This window comes from Phascolarctos cinereus, unplaced genomic scaffold, assembly GCF_003287225.1.
Source record: "Phascolarctos cinereus isolate Bilbo 61053 unplaced genomic scaffold, phaCin_HiC Scaffold_1;HRSCAF=81, whole genome shotgun sequence".
Classification (NCBI taxonomy): Eukaryota; Metazoa; Chordata; class Mammalia; order Diprotodontia; family Phascolarctidae; genus Phascolarctos; species Phascolarctos cinereus.
Genome location: NW_027555514.1, coordinates 246663954 through 246690497, shown reverse-complemented (window position 1 = coordinate 246690497; position 26544 = coordinate 246663954). Strand labels below are relative to the sequence as shown.

Sequence of the window (26544 nt, the reverse complement as noted above, 5' to 3'; positions counted from 1 at the left end):
TAGTTCTGCCCAAGCCTCTTTGGATAGGCCTTGTTTTAACTGATTTTCATTAGAAAAAGTGTGCCAGCTGGATAGAAATGAACAAAATAAACAAAATATAAGAATAGGGGATAGGAGACTGGTAATGCTGAGGGAGAATACTGTTGGGGCAGTAGCCTGGGGCTAAGAGATGGAGTCTGGTGTGAATGTGGTCTCTAGAGAGACAGAAAGTACATATTTCTGGAGTCAGTCCATTGGATTTTAAGGTCCTAGAGTAAAGCTCTGGTCCCTCTGGTCTGATTATAACTCTGAGTAAGGCCTGTGGAACATGTTTGGAGGTAAAAGGTGAATTTAAAAACCAAAAACTATTTCCATAGGAACACACAGACAAGTGTGACGTCAGCTCTTAGTCGTCCATATTGCTGCGTTTGTGCCAACCCTGTTCTTTAAACGTATTTAAAAACTCCAGCAGGAATCAAGTGAATGGTCCCCCCAAGCTTTCCAATTCAAGCTCGACTTTCAAGTCATGACTACAAACAGCATTCTATATGTCAGTACTAGCTGAAGTACAAGCTGTTGAGTGATGTTCGTTCCACTTTCCCAAGCACAAGATTATGGTAAAGTGGTATTATCTTGATCATTTACTTCTGCTGGAAAGCCTTGGTCCTTAGTTTGTTGCGTGCCTTGCCATGCTGGCTAAGACATCACAAAATAGATAGTGGGTTTCTGGAATCCATTGATGAAGGTGAGGCGAATGACCAGACCTTTATGTACTATGTAAATGATGGCGTATATGGATCGTTTGATCATGCACATGTTAAACCTATTCTACAGAAGTGACCCAAACCAGATGAGAAGTATTACTTTTCTATGTGTGTGTGTACATGCATGTATGGATGCGGATATGAATACACACATGTATATATGTATGTGTATACATACATGTGTGTGTAAGTATACATACATGCGTGCATAGAGGGACTGACATGTGATGGCCTTGATTGAATTGTTGAATACTGTGATTTACCAGAAATACTTGTGGGAGATTTGATACTGTTTGAAAACATGTGCACTTATACTGTTGCTACTGCTTCTAGGTGAAAGGTAGTTGGTCTATAAAGATGCAGAGATGAGAGAATGCATGTGGATTGGTGAATGGAGGAATAAAGCAGTCAAAGACTCAGGAAATACTGAGAAACAGTGACAGGAAAAGAAGGAAAATTCCGTTCTCTCTCTAGTCTTAGGAAGGAGGACCTTTGGGGCCATTTTACAAGACTTTTGTTCTGTAGGTGAGGTGAGAGTTTAAGTGACTTGGCTAGGGTCACACGGTAACTGGCCGAACCCTCTCCTGTACTCTTCACTCTGTACCGCGCTATATCCTGAAATAGGCCGTGTTAATATTATCCCCATTTTTTATGTTGTAAATGTCTGTTTTGTCATAGCTGGTAAATGTTAACCTTTTAACAGATCGGGGCCTGTGGAGAATGACTTTAGTGCTCATAACTAATGTTAGGGAACTCACATTCTTTCATTAGGGTTCGGGAGGCATGATATAAAAAATACAAATTGTATACAGAATCATTTTAGCTTCAGGGAGGGAGGAGAGCACTAATAGTGGAGGACTTACGTTAAGCTTGGAAGAAAGCAGAGGGTTCTGGGAGGTCCTTTGTGGAGGGAATGCTCTTCAGGCTTGGCAGATGGATGGATGTCTTGTGCCTAGGGGGAAATAGTATGTCCTGTAGAAGGAACTGCAAGTAGGCCGATTTAGGTTGTTAGCAGTACAAAAGAATCATATGATTTAGAGCTGGAATAGGACGTAGGTCATTTAGATCAACCTTCTCATTTTACAAGTGAGGAGACTGAGGCTCAGGAAGGTTTAAGTTACCTACCCAAGGATTTTTTATTTTGCTTTTGCTTGATGGAATTGTTCATGATTTGGAATTGGTTCACTGTCTGCACTCACCCTTGATGCATTTAAAATGTGGCTCAGTTTATTAAAATTAACTTTAGATTCAGTTCTTCAAGAACACATCTAATAGGTTTGCATGCTGACAGTGGGCAAATATAATTAATAATTGCATGTAAATATTTTAACCTATTACCAGAGTCATCTATCATTTGCATATATATATAGCAATAAATCTTTTTTTTTAAGTGTCTAGATGAGTATGATGATGATGAAGCAGGCCAAAAAGAGAGGAAAAGAGAAGATGCTATCACACAACAGAATACGATGCAGAATGAAGCTGCAACGTCAGATCCTGGGGGTTCATCCCTATTGCAGGTAAGGATTTTAAAATTATGAGTACATCAGCAGGTTATCTAACTAGTTACCTCCCAAATTTCCAGTGACTGATAATGAATTTTGCTGTCAGTTTTGATCTAATATCATCTACTCATTTTAATTAAATCAATTAAAACAACCCATCCACAGTTTTCATCTTGGGTGATTCTTGTCCACAGGGAAAACACTAATTGTGCTGGTGACCGTCTGCTAGGTCTCTTGATGTTACAGACATACTAGTGGGGAAGCTGTCCCTTGGTTATCCTTTGTTCCCAGTAGATGACCCACCCACTTCCTTTTCTACCCTCCCTACTTGTATAATTTTCCACTGCTTTATCCTTAATAGTACCTACTCACGCCCACCATACTCCTTTCTGTTGTCCATTGGTTGAGACCTACAATCTTGAATCTTTGGAGAGTAGTGTTCTTCCAGAAGATTATTAATTTTTTTTAACAGTAATTAATCAGATAAGCCTTTTTTTCATGAAGAAGCGTGCCAATGCACAGTTCATCAAAAATTCCAGATTAAAAAAAAAAACATTAATTACTACTGAGTCAACAATTCCACATCTGATACTTTAAAACACCAACAAAACCCTACTGTACTCAAGACTTTACATCTAAATGGTTAACAGAACAGGCCAGTAATGGAGCCTTGAGTCTTCCAACCAGGTTGACATTAACCCATTAATCAGTGCTGGTTCTGGTTATTCAGCCAGTTCTGAATCTTCCTTAATCACATTATCATCCAGGTCACATCTCTCCATCTTAGCCATTAGGTTTTCATGAGAGTCTTTACCCAATGGTTTAAGTTCAAAGATGTTCTGTTATTTCTTTGATCTTTTTTTCCTAATGTCTGCATCACAAGAGTAAATGGAATCAGTCTGGCATAACTTGTTCCTTTAAACAACTTTCTTTTGATATTTGTCTTTATCAGTCTTCCCCATTGAAACATCTGTTGTGACAAATAAGCAAAAAAAACCTTGATCACAAAACCTTGTCTGATAATGTATGCCTAAATTAGTCCATCTTAGTAGCCTCCCACCCTTTTTAAAAATTTAATGGAATTTTCATTTTATCACCACTTTTATCCACGTATGTTTGAAAAATAATAAATACGTGCAGGAGATGTTACTTGTTGTAAAGAAGGTAAGTTTGCCACTTTTTTATATGGTCATGTTGCTCACTTTGTTGCTGCTAAATAAAAATCAAAGTGACGACCCATGTAATTCTCAGCTTGGGAAGCATTGCTTGGGTAGCATTGAATCAGTGCATGCAAGTCTTCCAAGGTTTCTCTTTATAATCTCTTACAACACTGTAGCATTCCATTATATTCGTGTGCCATAATTTGTTTAGCTGTTCTCCAGTTGATGGGCATTTCTTTACTTTCCAGTTCTTTGCCACTACACAAATAGCTGCTATAAATAATTTTGTGCGTATAGGACTTTTTCTCTTCAATGTCTTTGGGATATGGGCTTCATAAGCACATTATGTTATCTGGCTTGTTCTTAATGAAGTTGGTTGGCTCATAGTAGATTTGCCATTTTTCTTTATTCTTTTAATAACCTCTTCTATGAATTTGCTGAGTATTGATGTAAAACTGTGGCATTTGGTTTGTGGAATCTTTTAAAGAATAAGGACTTTGCTCGTATGTAGCATCTCTCCTATTCTCCCCTATTCCTCACATTTGCAAGTTCTTCCTATAACTTTGAGACGATCTTTCCCCTGGACTAGTTGCCTTGAATTCTTTTAAGACAGTAAGATGTTCTCTTTCTGTGCTTTACTTATCTTGGGTTTCATTTTCTTCTTAACCTCTTAAGTTCTGTGTTCTTTATCTGGATGGAAAATTCAGTTCAACAATCATTTATCAATCACCTCTTTTATGCAGAGGCCCATGCTAGGCATTATGGGAGATTTATAAAATTTTTACCAAAACTTGAGCCCTTCTCTCATGGAACTTATAATCTAGGAGGTGGCTATAACCTGTTCGCAGAAAAACTAATACAGAACAGATCATGAATGCATGAGAGAAGTATAAATTGAATACTAGGGAAAACAGGTAAAATAGAAGTGCTGAGTACAAGCTCATAAAATTGCCCAGACTGCTTTGGATTCATCATACGAATTCTGTAATGATGCCCTGATCTACAGCCCAGCTTGGCCCCAGTGCCCAGTCAAAGCTTTGGTTTTTTACCTGGATTGTTGAATATACTATATATAAATAGTTTGCTGATTCACTGGCCACAACAAACAGGCAGGTTGCTGGATCTGGCTATTTCTAGAGGGAAGAGAATAGGAAGAAAAAAAAATTTAGAGAATGACTCTCTCCCCCCCCCATCTTTAAGGCAAGTTCACCTTTACTGGCCATTATTGGCCCTGTTCTTTTTGCTTTTTTGAAAAAGGTGGCATTTAATGCAGGAAGAATGGCCAGAAGGACTGGTATTGGCTGTCTAAAATTTGTCCTGGGTAATACTGGAGGGATGCCTCACCTACCTTTCCAGTCTTTCTTCATGCTCCTGTTTTTCACACAAACTTATCCCTTTGTCACTTTGTCCTGGTCTCTTTTTTTTTTTTTTGTATGTGGCCTTTCTTTTCCTGACCCTATGGGTGGAGCTCCCTTCTGCCTTATGGAATCTCTAGCTTTCTTGGAACCCATCCCAGGTACGCCTCCTCCCTGAGGCCATGCCTGATCTCTCTAGTTGATAGGGCTGGCTCTCCCAGGAAATTGCTTTGTAAATACTTTGTACTTAACATATTTGTGAACTTGTATCCTCCCTGTAGAAGGAGAAAGTTCCTTGGGGCCTCACCCTGTCTTGTTTTTGTCTCCTGGCCCCTTCCTAGCGCTGTGCATAATTGAATTCTTAGATCTTAGCATGAACCTGTCATGAAATCACCTGTACGCAAACATACAATTTCCAATAATAAGATAAATCTTACATTACAATCCTTAAGCTTATACCCTTGGTTGCTTATAGTCAGTAAGCATCTATGAAGGGCTTACTGTATACCGTAGGCACCTTGTTAAGCCTTAGGGATACAAAAAGAAGCAAAAGACAGTCCCTGCCTTCAAGGAGCTTACAGTCTAATGGAGGAAACAACAAGCAAACAAATAAGTATAGACAGAGGAAATAATTCAGAGAGGGAAGTCACAAGAATTAAGAATGATCAGAAGAGCTTCAACAAGATGGCATTTTAGCTGGAACTCGGAAGGAAGCCAGGGAAGCCAGTAGGTGGAGATGAGGAGAGAGAATGTTCCAGGAATGGGGGACAGATGAAAAATGCCTGGAGTCTGCAGTGGGAGCATCTTGTTCAAGAAACAGCATGGAGGCCAGTGTCACTGGATGGAGAATTACATGGCAAGGTGAAAATTCGATCTCCTGCGTAACTTCTTGTCCGTGATATTTTTAATAGCCACCTTAGTGTTATCAGCATCATGTTTATAAACTCTCTTAGACTGGGTTACTTCTACAGCCACTGTCTAGCTTTGCTCATTTTTTCTTAATTCTTACCAACTTTAGTTTTAGAGGATGGTATTTAGTCTTAGCTTTATTCCCAAATATGGGAGGAGGGACACTTGGATTTGGAATATGAAGCTCCCTGTGCAAAAAATACAGTATTATGTTGTATGGTTTATACATTTAATTGTGACAAGAATGCAGAGAAGGGAGGGATCACCAAGGCTTAGAGGAAAGAACCGCATGAAGGAAGTGGAGCATGAGCTTGTTTTCAGTGTTAAAATAATATGAACTGAGAGAATGAAGGGCAGCGTTTCAGGCTGGTGGGACCCCAAAGGCACAGATGTAGGAACGGGCATGGAATTTGTAGGGGGCAGTCAGGCCATTGTGTGAGTACTGCTTCCAGTGACATAAAGAAGCGAAAGAAGGCAGATGAGATAAATCTCCAAGTCTTGCCCTGACCAACTCATGCTCCCGTGATTCTCACTCTGGGCTTGCTTTGGCTATGGTATACTGTCGCTTCCTCTGATTAGCATGATTCAGGGTAAACCTGGTTTCTGCTGCACGATATTTTGGTTTACAAAGCCATTCTCAATTTTTAAACGTATTGGGAGTAAAAAGAAAAAAGAGTTCATATTTAGAAAATGCTTTTTTAATTTACCTAAGGCTTTGTCTTACAACAGCTATAAAGTAGGCTAGTGCAGATATTATTATCCCTACTTTATATATGAAAATACTGAGATCCAGAGGGAGGAAGTCGTTTAGTCAAGACTTTTGGGCCCTTGATCTCAGTTTGCTCAGCAGCAAAATGGGTGAGTTAAAGTAGATCAGTAGTTCCTGTTTAGTGGTTAATGAGTTCTGGACAATGGTCCAAGGGGTTTGTACCTATAGTTCTTTAATAGTGCCTTAAGAAGTAAATAATTGCAGAATATTATGAATAAGATATTGAATTGCCATGGGGGTTCATAACATGCTGGTTTTGTTGAAAAGGGTGAAGGAAACCAAAATTATTGGGAAGCACTGGAGTTCATGGTTGCTAAAGTTCTTTCAGGTTCTAGTTTAATTATAGATGTAAAGGAGGAAATGACTTGGGGCCATCTGCCCCGCCCCCCCAATCCATTTAACACTTTTATTTTACACAAAGAAAATGAGAAGTCTGGGAGGTTAAGAGTTTACCCAAGGTCATACCTTAGGTAGCTACTGGTAATTATTGAAACTAAGACATACACCAGTGTGAAAATCTGGTACTTTTGTTATTGCCATAGCATATTGTAATCAAGAGATGTCCTTGACAGGTATAAGTAGTGATCATACCGAAAATTGAAAGTATGATTAATCATAATAAGCAACTAACATTTTGACTGAACTTGTCCATATTTTCCATATTTTCTCCTTATAACACCCCCCATGAAAACTTTGTCTCCCTAGTACTTCTAGGAGAGTGTTCAAATTTGTAAAAAATAACCATCTAGAGATGCTATTAAAAAAAGCAGTCTGATTAAACTAATTAATTAGCACTAAGCTATGAAGAAAACTTAATTTCTTTCTCTCTCTCTTTCCCTTTGCTTTCTTAGTAGTGTTTGCATTTTTAAAAACTCTGTTAACCTACAGGATTATATAACTACCTGTAGAATTTCAGGAAGTCGTAGAATCTTGCAGTTGAAAAGGATTTCTAAAGTAATCCCCTTCACAACAACCTTGAAAAGTATTCATTTAACCTCTGCTGGAATATTTCTGTGGACTAGAGAACTCAACAACCAATGGAAAGAAACTATTTGATTTGTCTACAGCTTTAATTGGATTGACATTAAGCAGAAACCTGTCTCCCTGTGACTTTTACTCATTGGCCCTCAGACATTTATGAATGGCTATTATCCTGGGCCAAAGAAGCATGCAGTTCTCCCACTCTCCACTTATTTAACCATTGCTGCCGTGTTTAGCCAAGTGCCTTGCACATAGCAGACACTTAAATTCTTGTTGACTCATAGCACCTGGTTTCCTGACCTCCACCATCTTTATGGGAGGATCATAGGATTTAAATCTAGATGGGATCTTAGAGAGCACCAAGGCTGATATCCTGATTTTAAAAATGAGAAATTGGAGATGCAGAGATGTCAAGTAACTTCATTGATCAAGGTCACAAAAGTAGGAAGTAGGAGAGTTGGGATTCAAATCTAATTCATCGAACTGAAATCCTTTACCTTTTAGCCAGAGGACCTGGTTAAGAGAATGCCAGGGGTTTGACTAAACTGTCCTAGTTATTTCTACAGAAATGCTATCTGGTTTCCTTCATGTTACCTTATTTTTTTTATTTTTTTTTTTAGTTTTCAGTGTACTCATCTGTCATCATCACAACCCAGTGAGATAGGTGTGGTGCAAGTGGTCATATCCCCGTTTTTCAGATGAGAAAATTGAGGCTCTGAGAAACTAAGTGACTTTTCTGCTGCACCAATATGGCCCCAAGTGGAATTCAAATCCAAGGATGCTGATTACTAACTCCAGCATGTGGTCAGCTGTGCCTTCCTACTCCATCCAACCCCCTCTTCCCATTTCTCTTAGGCACTGGCCAAAGGGGGTGTTGCCTTCAGAAGTGGTGGTGTGATTAGAGATGCTGTCCCTTTTTTAAGACACTAATCTCAAACCGTGCTTAGTTTTTAATCATTGTCACTCATAGGTCTGGGTTGCCTCCTGTTATAGCATCGTTCTGTTCTCACTACTTTTAAAAGGACATTAGGTAACAAGGATAATTAGTTTCTTGTGAGAGGGACATTCTATTTATTCAGTTTGGGATTTTATTCTTTGCAGGACAGAGTAAAGTAAAAACTGGCGTTTAAATTTCTTAGTCTGCCTCTAGCCTACTTGTTCAGATTGTTTGCATGCTACCCTCCCCTTCCCAGGTTCTCCATGCTTGCAGTCACACTATGTGAAATTGATCTTCATCCCCTGTGCCTTTCTACAGAACTGTCTCTCACTCAGGAATACAAAACTTCCAGAGGCTCAGAAACCTTCCCTGATTCACTCAGTTGTTAATGTCCCGCCCCCAGGTTACTTTATATTTGTCTGTACTTATTCACCTCCACCAATAGGATTGTAGGGTAATAGATTAGAGCTGGAAGGGAGATGATCAAGTAAAATACTTGGCTGTTTCAGAGGCAGGATGTGAACCCAGCTCTTCTTCACCCTAAATCTAGCATTCTCTCTACCATGCCACACTGCTTGCTGATGAGGTCAGAAACTTATATGTTCATGTCCCTAAGATCTAGTAGTGGGCCTGGTATGGAACAGGTGCATAATATTAACAATAATTAATAATATTAATTAGTATTGATTGATCTTAGTGAAATTTATCATCTCTGCTCAAAGTGTTATATTTAAGGGGCAGCTAGGTGGTGCAGTGAATAGAGCTCTGGCCTTGGAGTCAGGAGGACCTGAGTTCAAATGCAGCCTCAGACACTTAACACTTAACTAGCTGTGTATCGCCTCACCAAAAAAAAAAAAAAAGAATTATATATTTTAAAGTGGAAGCTACCAAGGGGAGGGTCATGACTGGCTATTCAGTAGGGCCCAATTTGTGGCATGAGTAGCTATTTTATAATATGATCTGTAATGGGAGTCAGTGGAACATAAGATTCACTGATGTGAATTATAATATAATACAACAGATGTTAGTTGAAGTGCCAGCTATTTGCAGAGCACTTTGCTAGAATGGGGAAAGTTGAAGCAGGCAAAGATTAATTAATTAGCACAGAGCCTTTTCTCAATGAACTTCAGTCAAATGGGGAAAGAAATACAAAGCAATACATCTAGCTGCATTTTAAATATTACATGGTCGAGGCCATTAGAATGTGACTGAAGTCTGGAGGGTAAGGTTGGTGCCAACCAAGGAGAAGTCAAAGAATACTTTCCAGAGGAAGAGACGTTTGAGTTGACTAGTAAAGGATAAAGTGGAACGTAACCTTTGAGGATAGAGGAGGAGGAAGGGAATTTCTGAACAAAGGCATGGTGGTATGAGAATGTGTATTGGATGATGGTGATGGTGGTGGTATAGAGTTTTTTAGTTTTTGGGGTTTTTTTAGCACATAGCATGTTGAAGATGTAATACGAGTTAACGCTGGAGAGGTAAGGTATCACAAGTACAGTCTTAGACCAACGTGTGTTGAACACCAGTTAGAGAAGAGTCACTTATTTGTTGCAGATATTTAGGGGAGATCAGTATTTTTCATTAGCCTTGTTTTCCGTCCCTTAATGTTTGTACATCTGCAAAAGAGAATTCATAAATTTTTGGTGATGTTACTATGATTTACATGGAGCTGTTAGCATTGCGTTTTTTTGGCACAATTCTATATTATTTCACATTGCATTCAACTGGATTTATTTTTGTCTGATCCTATTACAGGTGTGGTTTTATATTTGTTTGTACTTTACAGACCATGAGATGCCAATGCACCTGTAAAGACAATGCCTGCAGGATTTTCCTTCTTGATCATTTCTAAGCCATGATTTGGTAGAATGATTCTTTCACAGGGATACAAAGAAAATGGGCTTTGAGAGCATTTTCTCAGCTCACTGTACCTTGTCTCATTCCCTGCACCCCTGTTCTGAAACATAAACCATCCCATTCATTGCAATGAAGTTTTCATTAAGGAAAAGTATATCTTAAACCAATTGTATAACACTTTGGCTTACTGTGTTGAAAGCGTTTATTTCATTTTTTCCTGAATCTTTGTTTTAAAAAGTTTCACTGATGCCTTTGGGGGAGGGGGGGAGGTTTTACGTTTAATTTTTGAAGATGTGCCTTATCCTTAAAAGAAGGCCTTTATGGAAAATAATTTATTTGGGCAATTCATTCCTTAAGAAAAAAAAGAACAACTAAATGTAACCACTCATGAGCATTTTTAATTCTCAGAGGGTTCCATCAAGATAAATTAAAAAGTTAGTTATACTTGGAAACGATCATTAGTCCTCTAGATTTGGTGAGGACACCCCTACCACAGGCACAGAGAGTAGCCTGACTACTTCTTGCTCCAGGAGATGCTTTCCATGCATTATCATGGCTACCAACTTCATTACTACCACCCATCTTCTGGTGAGCACCCCTGGGAACTGAGTGAAGTTGACTTTTCAAGGAGACAGGTGAAAGTGTACTTCAGAGCCATTCCTGTTTAATTTGCATTGGCCAGAGCCCTCAAGGACTAGAGATCTCTCTACCTCCAAATAATGCATTTGAGGAGGACTTTAGCAATGGTGGACTTTTAAACTCCAACAAAAATCGAACCTTACACAGAGTTTGCCCTGTGGTTTTAACATGGCATCATCACATGCAGAGTCAGTATCCACTGTAAATGTTGGAAAAGATAGTGAAAAATACTAAGATATCGTCAAACATTTTGCAGAATTTTACTTTCTTCCACTTTAGGGACTACAAATTCTCAATGAAGGTGTGAAAAAACCTAAAATAAAGCATACCTTCTACCTCAGAGCAGCGCAGGAGGGGAAACTAGTAGGACCGAATATTAGATCTGTTGTCCTAGTAGTTCAAAAATTAAATGTTGAGTTTTCACTTCATTAATCCAGCATTGTTTAGTACAATGCTTAGGGTCAAGTGATGTGGATTTGAATCCCAGCTCAGCCACTGTATACCTTTGAGCATGTCATTTAAACTCTGTTTCTTAGTGTGTACTGACTGAAGGGGAACAGGTAAGGCTGGCTTCAGAGGAGGGGGCATTTGACCCAGACTTTAATTCAGTTTAACGGGCATCTATTAAATGCCTACTTGATGCGAGGCACTGTGTTAGGCACTGAGGCTACAAAGACAGAAAAAAAAAAAGGAAACTATTCTTGCCCTCAGGTAGCTAACATGTTATCTGGGGTGAAACAACATGTACTTAGATAAATATGAAGTAATATTGATTTATTAATAAAGTCATTTTGGTAGAGGAGGCCCTAGTAACTGGTGGCATCGGGACAAGCTCCCTGTAGGAAGCAGTTATTTAAACCATGCTTCAAAAGAAGCGAGAGATGATGAGATAAAGATGGTAGGGAAATCTGGAGATGGGAGATGGGACATGTTATATGGGAAACTGCAGGCAGGCCAGCTTTGCTAGACTATGGAGTGCATGGAGGAGATAATGCAGGAAGCCTGAAAACATGAGTTGTAGCTAGATTTTGCAGGACTGTAGAAGCCAAAATGAGGAATGTGTATTTTAGCTTAGTGGTAATGCAGGACCACTTGATGGATGGGTAGGAATGCAGCAGGTAGAGAGGAGAATGGAGGACATTCGTGGTGTTAGATTACAGTCTCAGTAAGGGCACCAAGGCAGGTAAACATAGTGCAAGTTCAGAAGACAGATAACAGTGTCCAGTTTGGCTGAACCCCAGAGTATGTAGAGGGAAATCAGAGAGAGATAAAGCTAGAAAGGTGGTGTGGTACCAGACTGTGGAGGACCTTTGATGAGTTAGCTACAATAAATAAATGCCTTGCTTCATCAATTCTGGTGAGGTAAAATATTAACATATTGAATGCGTACTTTGGAGGATCACTTAGTCACCAGGTACAGTATATATAATCCTGTGGTTTTTGCTAGTTGCTATGCCTCTCCACTCTGCTCCAAAAAATATATATCACCTGCTGGCTAGTCTTCTGGTGAAATGCAGCTGGCCTGCTCCTTTTGCCAAACCTGTAGTTGAATTCTTTCCAGATTTGGTATAGGTTGGGGTGGGGAGGCCAGGCTCCCCACGCCTGTCTTAGAACATATCTGCACTTATGTTCTACTAAACCGAAAGTCATCTTCATATAATGAAGGGTCATCTGAGGAGGATGTCACTGGAAAATCCTGAGCTCATCCAACATAAAATAATTTTATAGGCACATAATTATTTCTAGCCTTTATAGTCAAAATATCATAGCACGAATGTGCTCTAAAAACAGACCAAATGCAATACAGTCAGAATATTTAAACTGGCTTTAAAATTAATCCAGCAGTATAACAAGTAAATAAAATGGCCCACAGAGTTGTTCAGTCATGAACCTTATTCAGAGTGGTTCCATTGTCCCAATTTTTAGAGTCCTTCACTGTTCAATATGTAATTTGATTTACTAGAATTACAATGAAATAGTATAGCATGTATTCACAGAATTTTTATTATATAAGAAAAGAATGTATCCTAATACATAAACAAAGAACAAGTCTTTGAGTGTTCAAATTAGAACCTAAACTATTAGGATAAGTCAGTAATTCAGGACTAGAAATAGTAGCACCATTGTTTTCATCCTAATTGCTTAACCATTATGAAGCATAAACATATTGTAATTTTACACTCAGTATGTCAGTTTTTCTAAGCAATAGTTTCACTAATAACAGAATTCTTGAATGTCTCAGATATGCCAAGCAAGTTATGTAGAAATACTTAAGACTTTCTTGTATTAAAGTTTAAATGACTAATTGTTCAAAAAATTGCTAGGAATGCAGGAAATTGATGTATTACATGGCTTCCCATTAGCAAACTTAACTGGAGACCTTCCCAATACTGACCTCAAGAATGTTATGTTAGTTCAATTTTTTTAAATGAGTATAATGCCTCCCAGCTTTAGTGTTGGTGAAAACTAAGTCCATCAGTATCTGGTTTATTTGTTAAAAGTTTAGTGGTATATCTGTTAGCGAAGGCTTTACCAATTTAGGAAGTTTTATTAGGAAGATACCCTGCTTCTTCCAGCTGTTATAGCCTCAGAAATTTCTCTGTGGCCATGGTCTTTATTCTTGGCCTTCCAATTACCCAGTTAGTAATCCGTGGTACCACTTGATCCCAGCGTGGGCTGTTACAATTTGGGTTTATTACATCTTGTTTACTCTTCAGTTAGAGTGAGGTCAGGGTGAACTAGCTTTAGTCCCACACATTTATTAAGCACCCACTGTGTATAAAGCACTATAAGACTTTTGGTATGCAAAAACAACCAAAAAAAGGTAGTTCTTGACCTGGAATTTATAATTTGCTGGAGGATTGATGGTAAACAGGAGTAAGAAATGTAACATGTTCATAGAGGTGCAAACAAGATAATTGGGGGAGAAGGCAGAGCCAAGATGGCGGAGTGAAAGCAGTGACTTGCTTGAGCTCTCCCCCAAACCTCTCCAAATACTCATAAAAAATGGCTCTAAACAAATTCTGAAGCCGCAGAACCCACAAAAAGAGTGAAACAAATTTCCAGCCCAAGACAACGTGAATGATTGATCAGAAAGCTGTTTCACGCTGGGCTGGGAGCGCAGCATGGCGTGGGTGCACAGGCCACAGCAAACCTGGAGAAAGCCTCAGAGGACTGAATCGCGGGCAGCTGTGGAGGTTTCCAGACTCCTCAATCCACCAATATCAAAGACAATTTAGAAGGTCAGTGGGAAAAGTCTGTTTCTGTCGGTAGTCAGAGAGGAAGGTGGGGTTTCAGCTATATTCCCCAAGAGCGTGGCCCTGAGGGGGGCAGCTGCTTCCTGAGCTTCCAGCCTATAGACTGAGGGGGAATCCAGTGGCTGGTCAGAGAGGGATTGCAGGGATCTCTTTGCCAGTGCTGAGGCAGGAATCTCTTGCTTTGCCTGTGTTTGGATCTGGGTCACAGTTCTGGGCAGCGGTGCTTGGGTGAGGAGGAGCACTGGTGTGGAGGAGCTTCTAGTGGCTGTGCAGAGGAACCCCTCCTCACAGTTACAGGACAGAAAGGAGTACTTGTGGTCACGGCCAGGAAAGGAGCAAACACCTCACCCCTTATCCATACCACCTTGGAAGAACTGAAAATTTACAGGTCCCTGCAAGTATCTCTGAAAACAGCTACACAAACCCCTGATGCTTGGGACAGGACATTCTTCACATTGGAAGCAGACTCTTGAGTTTAAAACTCAAGTAATTGGCCAGGATCATGAGCAAGCAGTGCAAAAAGAGTCAGACTATATGATCTTACTTTGGTGAAAAAGAGGATCAAAATATACAACCAGAAGACAACAAAGTCAAAGCTCCTACATCCAAAGCCTCCAAGAAAAATATGAATCAGTCCCAGGCCTTGGAAGAGCTCAAAAGAGATTTTGAGAAGCTTAAAAATAAGGGAAGTAGAGGAAAGACTGGGAAGAGAAATGAGAGTGATGCAAGAAAATCATGAAAAACAAGTCAACAGCTTGCTAAAGGAGACCCAAAAAAATACTGAAGAAAATAACCTTAAAAAATAGCCTAACCCAAATGGCAAAAGAGGTCCAAAAAGCCAATGAGGAGAAAAATGCCCTAAAAAGAAAAATTGGCCAAATGGAAAAGGAAGTCCAAAAGATTACTGAAGAAAATACTTCCTTAAAAATTACAATAGAGCAATTGGAAGCTAGTGACTTTATGAGAAATCAAGACACTGTAAAACAAATCCAAAAGAATGAAAAATTAGAAAACAATGTGAAATATCTCATTGGAAAAACAACTGACCTGGAAAATAGATCCAGGAGAGAGAATTTAAAAATTATTGGACTATCTGAAAGCCATGATCAAAAAAAGAGCCTAGACATCATCTTTCAAGAAATTATCAAGGAAAAACTGCCCTGATATATTAGAACCAGAGGGCAAAATAGAAATTGAAAGAATCCACAGATCTCTTCCCCAAAGGAAAACTCCTAGGAATATTGTAGCCAAATTCCAGAGTTCCCAGGTCAAGGAGAAAATATTACAAGCTGCCAGAAGGAAACAATCCAAGTAATGTGCAAACACAATCAGGACAACACAAGATTTAGCAGCTTCTACATTAAAGGACCTCAGGGCATGGAATATAATATTCCAGAGGACAAAGGAAATAGGATTACAACCAAGAATCACCTACCCAGCAAAACTGAGTATAATCCTTCAGGGGAAAAAATGGTCATTCAGTGAAATAGAGGACTTTCAAGCATTCCTGATGAAAAGACCAGAGCTGAATAGAAAATTTGACTTTCAAATACAGGACTCAAGTGGAACATGAAGAGGTAAACAGGAAAGAGAAATCATAAGAGACTTATTAAGATTGAACTGTTTACATTCCTGCATGGAAAGATGATATTTATAACTCATGAGACCTTTGTCAGTATTAGGGTAGTTGGAGGAAAAAAAATTATATGTATGTATATATAGGTAGATAGATAGAGGGCACACAGGGTGAGTTGAAGATTAAGGGGTCATATCTGGAAAGTAAAATTAAGGGATGAGGGAGGATTATACTCAGAGAAGAAGAAAGGGAGAGGTAGAATGGGGTAAATTATCTCACAAAAAAAAACAGAAAAGAAAAGTCTTTTACAGTGGAGGGTAAACAGGGGAAGGTGAGAGGGAATGAGTGAATCTTATTCTCATAGGATTTGGCTTAAGGAGGGAATAACATACACATTCAATTGGGTATGGAAATCTGTCTTACCCTACAGGAAAATAGGGGGAGAAGGGGACAAGAGAGCAGGGGATGATAGAGAGGAGCAGATTGGGAAAGGGGTAATCAGAAGTAAATACTTCTGAGGAGGGACAGGGTCAAAAGAAAGAATGGAATAAATGGGAGGGCAGGATAGGATTAAGGGAAATAGAGTTAATTTTTCACAACATGTCTACTATGGAAGTGTTTTGCATAACTGCACATGTACAACCTGTATTGAGTTGCTTGCCTTTTCAATGAGGGTGGGTGGGGAGGGAGGAAGAGAGAAAATTTGAAACCTAAAGTTTTAAAAACATATGTTTTAAAAAAATGTTTTCACATGGTACTAGGAAATAAGAAATACAGGAAATGGGGTACAGAAGTCTATCCTGCCCTATAGGAAAATAGAGGGGGAAGGGGATAAGAGAAGGGGAGAGAGATAGAAGAGAGGACAGACTAGGGGAAGGGATATTCAGAATGCATGCCATCTTGGGGTGGGGGGAAGGGTGAGATGGGGTGAAAATTTGGAACTCAAAAACTTGTGGACGTGAATGTTGAAAACTAAAAATAAATAAATTTATATATAAAAAAAGTCAAGAAAGTAGTAGAAAGAAAAATTTGCATTAGGGACTGGGATATTTTGTGAGGGTTCCCCTTTCCACTTTTTATATATGTCCATTATAGGGTTTTTTTAATGGTTCATTTAAACAGCTATCCTATGCTGCCTTCTGCCTATTGAAAGTTTTATTGAGTTTTGCTAAATAGTCTTTTTGGATGTTGAAAAATACACTGATAGAAAACAATATTGCAATCCTTGTAATACCTTAGAAATGGAAGTCTTATTCCGCAACATTGCTTTGCATTTAATATATTTTTAGTCTATCTCAAGAGACATTTAGCAAGGATTTTACACAGTGATACACCATCCTTGTCAATAAAGCTTAAACCTTTCCTGAAAGAAAAAAAAAAGATAATTGGGGGAGGGGGAAGAGACAGAGAAACAAGAATTAGCAAAAGATGGAGGAAAAGATTCAAGGAGGTGGTGCTGGAGGTGAACTTAGAAGGAATAAAAGGATTTTGAGAAGATGAGGGAGTTGGCCTTCCGTCTTTAAGAGGGACCAATGACATCACAAGGGTGATGTCTCAACTTGTGAGTGAATTGGATTTAAATAAGGCAGAGCTGTGCAAAGTCATCAACCTGACTCTCTCCTCCAGAGTCCTTTGGAGTCTAGTGGCAAGACATAGGTCAAGATGACTGGCAGTGGCCCAGGAGGGAGTATACAGTCTAGGAATGGGGGTTGTCTTAGGCAGATGCATAAAAGTAAGAGATGGCGTAGGAAAGTACTAAAACCATAATAGTACATGAAAGGGATTATTGTGTTAAAACTGGAAAAGAGAAGTTAATTCATACTATGTAGGGATTTTTTTTTCTCTTCTGTGCATTTTATTTATTTTTATTTTTGTTCTCCTTCTTTCTTTCTTTCTTTCTTTATTTTGAATTATCAGCAATCAGTTCCATAAGCTTTTGAGTTTTAAATTTTTCAGTCTGATATAGGCTATACATATACATTCCTATTAAACTTGTGTAGAGATTTTGAAAGATGATGAAAAGACTAGTGCCATAAAAGTTTTGAACATTGAAAACGTTTCTGCCATTGTAGTGGGGATGTAAAATAGTCAATTTAGATATTAAATAATAACATTTATGTAATGCTTTAAAGTTTGAAAAGTAACCTTACATGTATTGGGATCCTCACAACCCTAAAGGTAGCTGTTACCATTATTACCCATTTTACAGATGAGGAAACTGATACTGAAAAATTAAGTGACTTGTCCAGAGGCACTAGTGTTAAGCAGAATTTGAACTTGGGTTTATCTGATTTAATAGCTAACATCCTCTCCACCTAGCTGCCTCACACTATGAGAAAGACAAAGTGGTTTTAGGACCTTATAATAATGGAGGTTGACATTCTACTTAAAACACTTTTAGTGGTATGCCATTTTAAGAATATAATTTATGGGAGAAATTTTTAACATATTTTGTGATGTGGACTCCTTGGGCAGTTAGTGTAGTTAAGCCTATGGATTCCTTTCTCAGAATAATGTTTTTAAATGTATAAATTAAAATACATAGGATTGCAAAGGAAACCAACTATATTGAAAATAGCTATCAATATATGATGTATATGTTTACATAGGTGTATTATATGTATTGTGTGATACATAGGGTATATGTTTACATGTGCATGTGTGATGTAAACAGAATCCTCCTCCCTCCAACCTGAGAACCCTTCTTCTGAAGGGCCAATTCATACAGATGTAACAGTACAGATTTTATAAACTAAGAACTTTTTGTATGGTCACTAAATGGTCACTGATAAGCACACTTCAGGAGGGGTGAAAAACTTTTATAGGAAATAGTTCATGTAAAATATAGCACACGATTTCATCATCTGTGTTCAATAAAATGTACTTTTAGCATATAAACATTAAACTTCAGTTTTCTTTCCAAGGTTGCATCTAAATACCACTGGCTAAACATTTTCATTTACTCATTAAGCTTTTTAAAAAATATAATTGAAAACTAGCATTTCTGTGTATGTGGAAGGTTCTTGGTGGTGGTTGACCACAAAAATGGCATTTGGATAACACTAGATCTGTTTTAAACATTTGGTATGCAAGATGTTCAGTCTCTTTCATCTTTAGCTCTGTTACTTGTACTCAACTATTTCTAGAGTCTGAACTCTGCCTGAGGCTCTTTTTGTTAAATTTCATGGCTTCTACTTCTTATTGAACCTCAATGTAACCCAAATTTGAAGTATGAGCCTAGTTCTCCAGTAGCAAGGATTTGAGTGATGCATGACAGCATAGAGAAAGGCCAATCCATAGCTTTGGGTTGGATCACCCCAAGGGATGTTTGCCATTTACCCAGTGGCTTTTGGAAAGTACTCTGGATGTTTTGTGCTTTTAGAATTTGTGGGGAGCAACCTTCATTGATAAAGCGCTTTCATGTTTACAAAGCACCTTACTGCCCAACAAAGCTGTGAGGTACAAATATCATTGTCTCTGTTCTATTGTTGGGAAAACGGAGGCTCGGCTAGGTTGGATGACTTGTCTATGGTCACACAGATTTAAGAAAGCATCGTAGAGGTTTTGTGAACTCAATCTTGTGACTTGAGACTAAGGCTGTTAACATTACACCATGCTGCCCAGATGGATGACAAGCAGTAGCTTGCTTCCCATGCAAAGTGCTCAGTGACCTTGGAACATAGGAATTTATAGAGGTAGGCCAACCCTTCCCTACTTGCCTTAACTCTAACAATCTATTCAGTGTGCTTCTTCTTCTCCATGAGAAAAAGATAGGAAACACTGCTTGAACTGTAGTTGGAATGTATGAAAAGTTATTGTCGTTTCTCTTTCCAGATTACTTCTGTTTTTCTGCATCCAAATGAGAATATGGAAGAGTCAAGTTAAAATGCACCATGAAAGCCCTGATAATTCTGCCCATGAGCTAGAAATCACTTCCTGTTTTCAGAGCCCTTCCAGTCATATCCCCAGGTCCACTCTCTTTCCTGAGTGATATAAATGACATTTGATTTCTGCAGTCTTATGGGAAATACCCAACGAATACAGACACTCAGATTTGGTTTTGTTGCATTAGAAATACTGCTGAATTTAGAGTGTAGACCCGGGTTTAAATCTAGGCACTTTCACTTTGCTACCTTTGTGACCCAGAGCAAGGCCTCAGTTTCCTCTGCAAAATGAGCACGTTGGACTTAAATGACTTCCGACATCCCTTTTAGCTCTGACTCTGATCCTGTATGATGTTTAGATTTAGCATTTTGGAACTGGCTGAGGACAGAAATTAGAGATCCAACGTTCATGACCACTCCTTAAGAATTATACGTTTACAGCAAAATGTTCTGTAAAAAATGCTCAGTGTACATTTGATTTTGGAAAAGTAGTCTTGAAATATTTTTTTTCTTTGCCTTTGCATTTCCAAATATTCTATTAAGAGCATGCTTATGACACCAGTAGGAGCTTAGATCAAAGAGAGAACAGTTATTAAATGCTTACTGTGTGCTAGGCACTGTGCTAAGTACCAGCGATATGGAAACAATAAGGTCCTTTCATTTCTAATAAAGGAAGACAAAACTTGAAGGAAAGCTGGAGAGGGTAAAGGGAAGGAGGGTGAGGGTAAGTACTGTGAGGCTAGGCAGCCTGTGTGGAGGTGGAGCCAGCAAACCCTTTAAAAAATCACCTCGAATGATTTCTGGTGTATTATTTCTCCTATGATTTTTATTTTGTTCTAAACTCACAAGCCTAGCAACTCTTAAAAGTTTTCTTTGGCTACTTCTTTCTTTTTCCCTCAAAATCATCTTTTGTTCATGGCTTCAAGGTTTAGATGCTATGCAGATAATTATAGTGTAAATAATAAGAGATTTTTTCATAGCCCAGTTTTTAAGAATTGGAAGGAAGAGAAAATAAAAGTCTGGTAGTTGACAATTATTGATAGGATGTTTGGGGTTCTTAGGAGTGTTTTAGGGAAGTCTGAAAGCTTCTAGGCATTACAGGAACCCAAAGGGAAAAGATAGTCCATCTTCCAAGATAGTAATCATTACCAAAAGCTATCCTTTCCCAAGGACATGCTAGCTGAAGTCACAGTAACTGCCCCATTTTTAAACCAGTGAATATTGATTTGAGAGACACTTCTGCCCCATTCCTTCTAGGCCTTTTTGTGAGAACCTAGAGTTCTGGCAGATTCACATTCAGCTCTTTGAGTGATTGGAAACATCCTCCCCTAGGTGAAGTGTGTGCTTTTTTTTCCTTGCTTATTCATGGTTCACTAAATGTCCTACTCTCCTGTGGCTCCCTATGGCATGGAGGTGAACTTGGGGGAGGGAAATCTGCCTCCAGGCCACGTGTGGCCTTCTGGGTCCTCAAGTGTGGCCTTTTGACTGAGTCCACATTTTACAGAACCAATCCTTTTATGAAAGGGATTTGGTCCTGTGAAGTTCAAAACAATTCTGGTCTTGTTGATCTAGTATTTTATTTATTTTTTAAAGGTCGCAGGAACCTTTATTTTAGCTGTAGATTTAGAAGATGTCGTTAACAAAACTCTTTTGTGTTGTAGCATATACTGTAAGCATCACCAAGATTTAAAACATTTTTCCCCTCTCGGTTTGGTTTCATGCTTCTTCAAATAGAGATTTTTAGGAATCTTGGTAGTGTTGCGATTGACTGGACTGTAAATTAAAAGAATAATTATTAGTCTTTCAGAAGAAAAACACTATAAAAATAATGGGCTAGCCTCAATGAAATACTTGGATACTTTTAACTCCAGAGGGACCAGACATATCAATTGATGGAAAATTTTTGTTATAATTTTACTTTGAGGTAAACATTTTCATCCTATTTATTTTCTTTACGATATGGATTTTTCAAATGCATTGCATTAAAGCTTGGGCCTCTGGGAGTATTTTTAAATTCCACTCCTTGTAGTATTAATTCTTTAATAGCCAACATTTCCAATGTGAATGTTTTTCTTAGTATTCTTAGTTGTCAGTACAAGGTCTTGCCATACATGTGCCTGGTGTTTTTCTGTAGATAAAATTCATTCTTTCCTTATTTACAAATGAAAACTAACTGGTGGCTTATCTTTTTTTTTTTCCAAAACATTCCATAGCAGTGAGTGCACCAGACAGTGCAGTAGTGGAAAACCTTTGAGCTGGGCTGGGCTTGGGGCTCTGCTGTTTGCTTTGTTGACCTTGGGCAAGTCACTTGAACCCTTTAGATTTCTGAACATTAAATGAGACATATACAAGAGTATGCTTACACTCACATGCATATGTGTGTGTGTATACCTATCACACACATGTACTTACTATATAGCAATTGTGCTTAAAGTTGGCCTGCCTTCCCTCCCTCCTGCACTTCTCTCTGCTCCCTCCCAAAGTTGAACCATGACCAGGTTTGGTTTTTAATATTTTTCATTCCTCTTCCTTTCCCCCCTCCCTCAACTCTTTTCTAGAGAATAGCTATAGAACAGTTGAAAGAGTATTTAATTTACTTGTTGAGGCCTAGCTTTCGTTAGGATTAAAAGTTATATGTTAGTTGTTCATTCAGTTTTTTTGTGTCTTTTGCTTTATAGCTGTGTGATGCCCAAGATTAAAACCCCATGAATTCTAACCAATTAGTAAATAAATATATACAGATAAGATCATTTGCTGCCTGGAAAGGGTCCCACCTTTAATGATCCCAGGCTTGGGATCTTGACTTATCTGCCACTTTACTCCACATTTTCCTAGACTTGGAGAACCTGTCTCCCTGTCAAACTGCAATGGCATCTGCCTCAGAAAGGTTCATTGAAACATTGGAGAAGCTGTTATTTGCCTTCATTATGGTAACTTCCCCAGTGGAGACAGATAAGAGTTTGTTAAATGTTGAAATACTGGGTTTCAGTAGCTTTCCTGGATATCAGAACAGCTGATCACTCATTGAGTCTTAAAATAGCTGAGTTCCAACTGTCAAAGCATAATCAAAGTCATCTTTTCCTCCCCAAGGCCTTCACCTTGTGGATGAGGGTCAAGACTTTGTTACCCACCTGTGCAATTGGTCAAACTTATGCAGCTCTGTGAGGCATATTTTTATGCAAGCTTGATGGCATATCTGTCAGTCAACTTGAGTGTTTTGGGGGCCATTTTCTTCTACTTTAATAAAGTTTTTCTAGGGCTTTGCATACATTGGCTAGGGCATAATATAGGCATATGTACACACATAGTAATATGTAAATATAAATTTATTGTTAAAACAGCAACAGCAGTAATAGTAATGATGATAGTAATGATCCCACGATTTTTTTTTACCCCAAAGTGAGTCTGCCCATCTATTTGTTTATTTGTTTGTTTACTAACCTGGATGGAAATCTTACTAGGGTGGTAGGCTATTCCTTTTAAAATTTTAGAAATTAGCTAGAATAAAGACATTTTAGAGTCAAATTGAAAAATAAAAGGCTTTTTCATTTAGCTCTATCCTGTTGAGTTTGAGAGCCAGGACTAAGAAACCAAGGAATGACTAAGTTGGTTGGTCAGGTGGCAGACATGCTACCAGAACGTTGACTGATTTCTGTGTGTTGAAGCTGTTCGGTGGGGTGGATCAGATTTAGGATTAGCACAGTATAGTTGTGACGACAGGAAGTTGTTTCTTACTCATTTTGTGAAGTTGACAGATGTGGATATAGGAAATCCCGTGTGGTCTAGTCTCAGAGTTAGGGAGGCCTTGGTTTAAGTCGGGCCTTAGACACATCTGGGCTAGGTGACGTGAGGCAAGTCGTTTAACCTTGAAGTGTGCTCTGCAGCACTCCAGGGCTCTGTAGTCAGTCGCCAAGTATGTGCCTCTTTGCATTAGTAGGAATTTCCTCACCAGGAAATTGCTACACCAATGGAATCACAAACCCAGTGCAAAAAAAAAAAAAAGGGACTTGGAGACATCTGCAAAATCATCTGCCTGCACTATCCAGTTTTCCTTTTTAATTACAAATTGAGCTGTCATTCGTGCTAATAAATGTTCAACTGAAGAGTTCTTAGAAGCTTATTTACAAATGGCATTGGGTGTTTTTGGTTTGGACTTTTTTCTCCCTTTCTCCTTGCTTGGAGACATATAATATGATGTTCCAAAGTTTACTTGTAGTGTTTATATTTCTAAATGTAATGCTTGGCCAGGTGTGCTCGTGCACACCTGGATGCAATCCATTCTCGGGAAGCTAAAATTGAGGGAATCACTTGAACTTGGGAGTGATGAGCATCTGACCTCCTTAAGTCTGACAGTAGTGTGGTGGGGCTACGGGAGAAGGTTTGCCAGGTCCCTTTAGAGGGGGCCAGCCAGCCCGGGGCCTGATCAGAAGAAGTCAAAACTTCTACACTGATCAGTAGGGAAATCAGATCTATGAGTGGTCCTGACCTCTAGCCTAGTGAAATAGGGAGACCCAGTTTCAAATAAGTAAATAAAACAAAAGTAATGATTGGTGTCACCAAATTGTTCATTTCAATATTAGATATTTTCCCCCAATTCATCTTTTGAATCTTTTGTATTGAAGTTTGTAAGTTGTGTACTTGAACAAAATTTCCTAAAATGTGTTACTCTTTTTTGTTTACAATAGGAAACACCTAGGGCTGTTTCAAGTAGATATAAAAGGTAAGAAGCTTTTCTTATCATGTAATATGAAGCTGTATATGTTATATATGTATGTATGTATGTTATGTGTATATGTTAGCATCCATACACGTCCAATACTGTGTGTTACTTATTTGACTGCTTTCTCTGTGTTATGCTGTGTTACCATGTCTGCTCTTCTTATTAAGTCTTCTCCTGCCTCCCAAACCCCATTCCTGGGTGTATATTGAGATATAACATATTTGCATGTGTGCCAACTCTAACAGCAACTCACATTTATAGAACTATTTAAGGTTTATAGATGTACTGCTGTGGCCTAATAATGTTGTCTCCAGCCAACCTACTTCATCGTGAATGGGGGTAATCAAAGCTGGTCATTCCCAGGATGGACAACAACCTTCCTTCATAGGAGGTGTCTGTTAGGATTGCAGCTGTGTTTCCCACTCAGGACCAAAGTAGCTGAAGGGTCTGGGACGTAGTCATTCACTTTGTACATCTTTCAGTGGAATTATATCCATTTATTTTGTTCTTGTAGCTCTTCATATGCTTCACAAAAATAAATTCTATTAGCCTTTTTCCTCATAGGACAAAGAGGCTGAATGAAATAGTCATTTATGCCGATGACCTCCCAAGGTTGTTGTACCTACTGAGAATTTATGTGAAAGCATTTTATAACTACAGAGTTCTATATAAATGTAAATTGTTAGGATTCCTAGTAGTAAAAGAGAACCAAGATAATTAAACTCAACAAACATTTACCAAGTTCCTACCATCTGGAAGTCACTGTGCTCAGTTGGAGCAGGGGGTGGGGGAGAGTATTCTTGCCTTTTACTGGCCTGTAGTCCAGTAGGAAAGATAAGTCATGTAAACAGGTAACTTTAACACTTCCATCTATCAGGGATCTGTTTTTTCCTCGGTGTAGGCCCTCTTTGCAGATGCACATGATAACCCCTCCACAACTTAGATGGTTTTCGAGGGTTCCTGTGGCTGAAAATTCATCATCCTGCCATCAGAGTGGTTACAAGCCTCTCCAAGCTTATTGGGACAGTCTGTTTACCAGGCTGGTGTCAGAGTCTTTCCAGCAGGGTAGAACCTGCCACAGCTTGCGCCTTCATAACACACACAGCCTTTGACTCATGATTACTTCCAAGTCATGATAGGGCAGGGCATAAGAATAGAACCTGAGTAGAAATTTAAAACTGAAGTTTCAATTTAAAAAGAAAAGGAAAGAAAGTGATTGCCGTGATGCAAAATATGGCTCCATTTATGTAGTGCTTTAAGGCTTATACAATTCTTGATGTAATAAGATGACTTCAGTAGAAATTTAAAACTCTAAGGTTACATTAAAAAAATCCTCCCATAATGCCCCAGTCATAATGATGTATAACCATACAGCGCTTTAAAATTTGCCAACAGTTTTACATACATTATTTTATTTGGCCCTTCTAATAATAATCTTGCAGTTGCTTTTTTTTAATATAAATTTATTTATTTTTAGCTTTCAACATTCACTCCCACAAGTTTTTGAATCCCAAATTTATACCCCATCTCCCCCCTCCTCCCACCCCAAGATGGCATGCATTCTGAATATCCCTTCCCCTAGTCTGTCCTCTCTTCTATCTCTCTCCCCTTCTTTTATCCCCTTCCCCTTCTATTTTCCTGTAGGGCAGGATAGACTTCTGTACCCCATTTCCTGTATTTCTTATGTAGTTGCTTTTTATCAACCCTATTTTACACATGAGGAAACAGCAGCCCAGAGAGATCAAGTGTCTTGCCCAGGGTGGTACAGTCAGTAAGTTTATTCAGTACACATGGGAGAGAGAAATAGATGAAATACTATGGTCATTTAGTCATTCAAGTATTATAGACATTTGTTAAAAGCACTGTGCTAAGGCACTGGGGAAAGAAAAAGTTTAGATATCTCAAAATAATTGAGAATTCATTATAGTGACATTAGCAGTTGTTTTAAACTATCATATTTGGGTTTAAGCTACCAAGTTCAAACACTTTTTTAAAAAAAATTGAATATCATTTATGATTAATTGACTTCTTTATTTCTTCTCTCCAGAAGCAGTTTTTCCATTAACATTATGCTTCTCAAGTTGAGAAAATTTAAGTCTGCCACTTTTTATACTTTGTTTTCTGAGCAGTTTTAATTTGTGGTTTTTTTTAAACTCTTGTCATTTTTTGAGCTGAATATAAAGGTCATTTATATTCATTTTTTGTTTTCCCCACCTTCAGTTTTTCCTCTCCTTTTTATCCTTTTGCTAATA

At 38.5% G+C, this 26544-nt stretch overlaps 1 protein-coding gene across 1 annotated transcript in view; it reads left to right on the top strand.

Moving 5' to 3' along the window:
• The window catches only part of PAWR (pro-apoptotic WT1 regulator), a 140950-nt gene that overhangs the window by 92449 nt on the left and 21957 nt on the right, over positions 1 to 26544 (top strand). Inside the window, exons 2-3 of the mRNA XM_020993470.2 lie at positions 2135 to 2263; positions 24258 to 24292. Coding sequence (XP_020849129.1) covers positions 2135 to 2263; positions 24258 to 24292 — 164 coding nt within the window. The remainder of the gene's footprint in view (positions 1 to 2134; positions 2264 to 24257; positions 24293 to 26544) is intronic.